The 6,276-nt window shown below is 41.7% G+C and overlaps 1 protein-coding gene across 2 annotated transcripts; it reads left to right on the plus strand.

Moving 5' to 3' along the window:
- Positions 1–327: 327 nt before the first annotated feature.
- On the plus strand, positions 328–5,876 carry nkapd1 (NKAP domain containing 1). Of its 2 annotated transcripts, none has more exons than XM_008280638.1 (6): positions 328–414; positions 667–756; positions 3,455–3,543; positions 3,698–3,838; positions 3,986–4,039; positions 4,830–5,876. In XM_008280638.1, exons 2-6 carry the CDS (start codon positions 688–690, stop codon positions 5,281–5,283), a joined length of 807 nt encoding a protein of 268 aa, XP_008278860.1. In that variant the 5' UTR covers positions 328–414; positions 667–687; the 3' UTR covers positions 5,284–5,876. The 2 variants fall into 2 exon arrangements, with proteins under 2 accessions (XP_008278860.1, XP_008278858.1); XM_008280636.1 differs by having other exon boundaries at positions 332–414; positions 680–756.
- Positions 5,877–6,276: the final 400 nt, after the last annotated feature.

Genomic DNA, 6,276 nt, shown 5'->3' on the forward strand with positions numbered 1-6,276 from the left:
GTGCAGCTATCTTGAACAGTGTCACACTAAATTGTTTAGTGTTATTAGCTGCACCAATTTCACATTACTCGACAGTCAGTGTGCCATAAAATATTGGTAATTACTTGTTAGTAGTTTCCCAAAATAATTGCTTATTTTTTTGTCATAACGAGGCTAAACATATTAAACAGTTTAGACTTTTATATAAAAGAACTCTACCATTTTAGCTACTTTTTGCCGTTTCTTGCAGTGTTGAATATCCACGAACGGTTCAGCCCTTACCACGATGATTGACGGGCCGTTGGACCAATCACGGCTCGGTTTCTTCAAACATTCCGTGACGTATATTGTGCGACGACATTACGTACAGTGGAAGTACTGGTGGAGGCTGCGCGCTGTGTTTCCTTCTTCTTGAATGCTGCTCGTTTCTGAAAGGTACAGTTTGTACACCTTTACGACATGATAGTGAACGTGTAGTAGTACAGCCAGTCTTGATGTTGTTTTGATAAGATGCAAGACGTAGACGGTAAACGGCTTGAGTGTTGTAGTTGTTGTTAGCTATCGAGCTAGGCTAACAGGAGATGTATAGTGCATATAGTGTAGATAATCAGTTGTTTTTTCGCTTGTCACTTTAATGTTTTTGTTTTGTTAAGCAACGAACGCTCGTGTGTGTCGATTACTTACAAGTATCCCACGTCAGGTGCCATCATGGCTAAGCAGCCGTTGGGGAAGACGTTGCTGAGGAATGTAATCCGCCACACAGATGCCCACAATAAGGTGCGTTTGGGTTCATATGTTTGTGGGAAACCTACTTTACCAGTTTATTAGGTACGCAGAGCTACAATTCATCAGAGGGAAAAAATAAAGTTGTTCAAGCATTTCATTTTCTAGTAGGTTATACGGTACACCACATTTAGAGTGGGATATTACACTTTAGTTGCATTTTATTTATCTGACATCAGTTCTGCAAAAAGTCAAAGTGAGAAAAACGAGGATACTACAAAACACACAGTGCTGTAGCTTTATATCTTTAACCTGTCCAACACCAACAACTCTAACAAGAAAGAGACTGTATGTTTGTGTAGATTCTCAACCATCCAGGTCTTGGGAATCCTTGGAGCTTCAGTAAAAAGCAGCTGGACTTCTCTTTCAGGTTCTTGAAGATATTTCACCTCTCATCCAAGAGGCAGAGAGCTGAAGAAGCCCTTTGAATCAAAGGTGAAATGTCTTCAGGAGTCCAGCTTCTTTTTACTGAAGCTCCAAGGATTAAGAGAGAGAGAGAGAGAGCTGTCCGTCAAGCCCAGTTTGTTCATGGTCCATCAGGCTTCAGAAAATCACACAAAATAAGTGAAAACACTTGTTGGGAAGGACCACAGCTTTGCTGGGTCTCACAACTATTCAACAGACTGATGCAACAGTTCATTCCCAGCCAGCTACATTCAGTTGCATTTTACACATCAATGCTAATAATAAACTAATAAGCCACAACATTAGAACCACCTACCTAATATTGCGTTGGTCCCCCTCGTACCTCCAAAACAGCTCTGATTCGCTGAGGAATTAACTCCACAAGACCTTTAAATCCCACAGATACTCGATCAGACTGACATCTGGGTAATCTGGAGGCCAAGTCAACACCTTGAGCTCTTTTTCACCTTCCACAAATCATCCCTTACCTATTTTTACACTGTAGCAGGGCGTATTACCCTTCTGAAAAAGGCCATCGGGGAATACTGTTGTCATGAAAGGATATACGTCTGCAACAATGTTCAAAAAGGCACTACATGTCAAAGTAACAATCACATGAATGCCAGGACCAGGCAGAATATTGCCTGGAGCATCAAACTGCCTCTGCCAGCTTGACTGCTTCCCATAGTGCATCATGCTGCTCGTGATGATCTCTGCCCCAGGTAAACCACACACCTGGCCGTCCGCATGATGTAGAAGACAGGATTCATCAAACCAGGCAGCCTGCTCTCATTGCTACATGATGCCGTTTTTGTGCTCACCTGCTGCTTGTAGCGGTAGACAGGGGTCAGAACGGGCATTCTGGCACTGTGTGTTCTGACACCTTTCAATCACAGCCAGCATCAAGGCTTTCAGCAGTTTGTCCTGCAGTTGCTCTTCTGTGAGATTGGACCACACTGCCAGCCTTCACTGCAAACACACATCAGTAAGCCTCAGCTACCCATGACCCTGTCGCCATGTCACTGGTTGTCCCTCCTTAGACCACTTTTGTTGGGTAATGGCTGCCGTTTACCAGGAACACCCCACAAGACCTGCCATTTGGAGATGCTCAGACTAAGCCATCACAATTTAGTCCCTGTCATTGTCGCTCAAATCCTTACGCTGCCCATTTTTCCTGCTACCAACACATCACCTTCAAGAACTAAGTGTTCACTTGCTGCCTAAAATATCCCACCCCTTTGACAGGTGCCATAGTAACAGGATAATCAATGTTATTCACTTCACCTGTCAGTCGTTTTAATGTTGTGGTTGAGGCTCGTATGTCTTATATAGAGCTCGAGAAGTGTTGAAAAATTAATATTTTAACTTGTTGAATGACAATAATTTGTGGACTTCAGGGGTTCTGTAATTTATCACTCATCGTGCCCATTCAGCATAATGAATACTTTAATTCTTGACACTTTAAATACTTTTTCCTGTCAAGTAGGACAAGGGTATTTTTACACACTGGCATTGCTACTGTTACTAATGAAAAGTTTCAGAGTAAATCTTGGACCACTGGAACTAATGTAGTCTGATGCAGCTGTTCTGTAATAAATCCAACCTTTATGAATACACCGTTTGCCTCTTTTGTTAAAAAGGTTTTAAAGAGGTACTGGTTTAAGCTCACAGTCGTTTTAAGATTCTTGTTTGTGGTGCTGTTGAGTTGTATTGTGTTTGTGGTCATATTGGCTAAATAAACTTAACGAATTGTTCTATAAAATGGGCCTATCACAAGCTCCAAAAGCCTTAAAATTATATCTCAGTTTGCTTGTTATTTGGTTTACTTCTTATTCTGATACTCGAAAAGCTGGAACTCGATAACAGTGGACATTTCTATTTTAAAAAATACTATTTTCAGCTCTTTGATTAAAAAGAGAGCTAGTTTAGCGCTAATAAGTTGCACACATCACAGAAATGAACATAGCTTGTTGTTTTCATAGATGAAGGCTCAGAAAAAGTTTTTTCCCCCAGAGACAAGCTTGTTTTTTTGAAGTTTCTTTTTTCCTAATAAATTGATCAAGTTCCAAGCTCTGGCTACGGATATAACGGAGCCAGTATAGAAATACAGGTTGTTTATGCTGATATTTGGCAGCCACTGCCATGTTCACACATCGAATAGCAGGTTTTTTTTTAATTACCTGCAAGAAGAAGCATGTATGTACCTCATGTAAATGTTGGAATATTATGTACATGACAGCGTGTTGGAGCAGTTTTTCACATGTATATTGTTGTTGACCCACTGCAGATCCAGGAAGAGATGGATATGTGGAAAATGCGAGACTGGGAGATCCAAATGTCCCACCACAAACATTTGTCAGATGCAGAGTGTGTGAGGTAGGAGCCATGAATGTCCCAGTTTAATTTGAGCCACCTAAACACAAGAGACGCCGACGCTCATTTGAGACCTTGTTTCATAATGAAGCTCTCAGTTTAGGGAGCTGTTACGGCATATTGGCTTGCTGATTTATTGATAATGGTTGTATTCTAGAGGACGTATGCACTGCGACCGGGTGTCAGACCAACCTAAAGACTTCAGCCGAAGCAGAGAGCGGGTCTCAGAACACGATGACAGAGAGGCTCGATACTGGACTCGCAAACTGTATGACTTCGAGGCCAATGATCCTGACAGGTACAGGGCCATAAATGACATTAGCACTGTATTGTATTTATTTAACTATCTATCAATGACAGTACACTTTTACCCATGTGTTATTTAACTGGAGGAGAGTTAGTCAAGACTGACAAATTTGCTTTATCTCATGTGTTTACATCACAGATGGGGACACAGCGGCTTCAAGGAACTTTATCCTGAAGAGTTCGAAAGTGATGGGTAAGCAAAAATGCAGCACTACACCAAATAAGCTTAATATTGAGCTTCATATGCAACTAAGATTTTAAAGGGCACACCAGCAATATAGCACTGTCCTTCCACAAAGCTGGTAGTCATGCAAGATAAAAGATTTTTAAAAAATTGTTAATATGCAGCGACCTTTAGTCCATAGAGCGAACCCAAAATATTCCAGATCCTATTATTTGCATATTAAAGTTTGACAAGTTCCTTATGCCACATTTGTCGAAGTTCTAAATAGGGTTTTAGAATAAGTTTCCAATGTATCTGACTTGGTACTTTATAATATGCAAGCTAATGAAAGAAAAACCAACTTGAATGCAGACAGTTGTTCAGTGTAATTAAACCCACATCTAATCGATCACGTGGCACATTGTCAATACACAGTATTTTAGTCTTTTTACAACCAACATCGTAAACGTACACGTCTTGCTGACATGAGCACATGCAAGTCATGAACATGGGAGCCTTTTTCATCTTTACCATCCGTCTCACATGACGTGAATGTTACGTCAGACTCTATATGCTGCCTTTTCTGTTACAAAAGCCTCCGATCAAAAGCTGAAATAGCCCTAATGATGTAATGATGGCCAATTGTTTTCATTCCCTATTGAAAGCTTCTCCAGAGCCCCAGAAGAGATGATTGCTTTTCATTAGATTGATCTCATTGTGTAACACTGGCGAATTGTCCCTATAAGGCATTATTTCAAACCTAAAATCCTGCTCGTGTTGCCTCCCCTATAGTTATTTTGTTCCCTTTGCTTTCCTTCAGTGAGGGAAGCGGTGCCACAAAGAAGATTGGTCGTCACAAGATTAAAAAGTCCAAGTCTGACACAGAAGCATGCTTATCAAAACGATCCAAAAAATCCTCCCGAAAGAAGAAAAAGAAAAAGAAGAAAAAAGGTGAGGAAGAAAAGCGTAAGAAAGCGGAGTCCTCGAGCAGCGACTGCAGCACCGATGACAGCGGCGCCACCAAAGACAAGCAGAGGAGAAAAAGGACTAAAAGTCGACACAAGAACAAGAAAAGCACGAAAAGCAGAGCGAGAGATGAGGACAGCGGCTCGGGGGACAGTAATGACGAGGTTAAAAGGGAGAGGCGGACTCGCAAAAAGCGAAAGCAGGACTCCCACAAAGACTCAGACTCTGGGCCGAACTCGAAAAAGAAGAGGAGGAAAGACTGGAAAGCAGCAGGAGAGGAGAGCTCAGATGTTAGTTCTGCCGACTGAGATGTATGGACGCGAACAGGCGAGCAGCTCAGGTAACGGCCAGGAAAACCACTGCAGATTCCTTTGTTCGCCTTAACTGCACAGAGGGCTTTTCACTGCAGGGCTCTTCTGTATTGTACTTTGTTCGACATCAACAAACCTGTGCTGTCGGTCCTCTCCGTGGGCGCTCTGCGTAGCAATAACTCATCACCTCTGCAGTGGCTTGAAGCACACAGTACCGCAGGCAGCATGAAGAGGGATGGTGGGGTATCCTCCACCCGCCTCATCAGAAATTCTGTGGGCTGCAGGATCATTGATTGATCACCGACTCTTCCCTCAGACGGCCTGCCTCGTGTGGAAACCTATCCTGAAATGACCAGTGTTTTTATTATCTAATTTAAGAACAACAGAATTATGCAACTCTCCTCATCTGTTATGACATGTGGTGAATTTGCTTTTAATATTTGTACGCAGCATTTATATTCATGTTTTCTTATAAATATTTTTGTTATTTAAAATGGTGGAACATGCATTTTTAAAGGATGATATCCAATATTTTTGTAGTTGTCAACAAATCCCATTAAATGGCAGATTAAAATGAAGTATTGACTGTGTACCTGAAGCCTGGTGATTATGAGGGATTGGAAACGAGGTCGAAAACTGCTTGTTCATAATGGCAAGAAGTATAGCATTAAAACCAATTCAACACAATTACCTTATTTAGAATACCGTGGGAGGCTGCTGCTTTTTTTTTTCTAAGTAAAGATGAGCTTTAAGAAAACATTTTCGCCCCTTTAACTTTTTTTAGTCAACAGTTAGCCTCCCTCACCACCTCAATAATTTCCACACAGTTGGGCGACACAATAGCCGAGCGGCGAGGATGCATAGCACGTGGGCGCGAATGAAATAACTTCCATACAGCCCTTCATTTTCGTGCACCGCACAGCTCCACTGTTATAATAAAACTATTACAGAACGCATCAGTGAGCCGGGCTGTGATGTCTTCCTCCATTA

The sequence above is a fragment of the Stegastes partitus genome, unplaced genomic scaffold, assembly GCF_000690725.1.
Source record: "Stegastes partitus isolate 25-593 unplaced genomic scaffold, Stegastes_partitus-1.0.2 Scaffold204, whole genome shotgun sequence".
Lineage (NCBI taxonomy): Eukaryota > Metazoa > Chordata > Actinopteri > Pomacentridae > Stegastes > Stegastes partitus.

Bases quoted from the DNA above. Each gene is read 5' to 3' on its own strand.
- nkapd1 (XM_008280638.1), top strand. From the start codon at position 688: ATGGCTAAGCAGCCGTTGGGGAAGACGTTGCTGAGGAATGTAATCCGC. The intron at 757-3,454 runs GTGCGTTTGGGT...GACCCACTGCAG, and splicing joins ACACAGATGCCCACAATAAG to ATCCAGGAAGAGATGGATAT. The intron at 3,839-3,985 runs GTACAGGGCCAT...TTTACATCACAG, and splicing joins GAGGCCAATGATCCTGACAG to ATGGGGACACAGCGGCTTCA.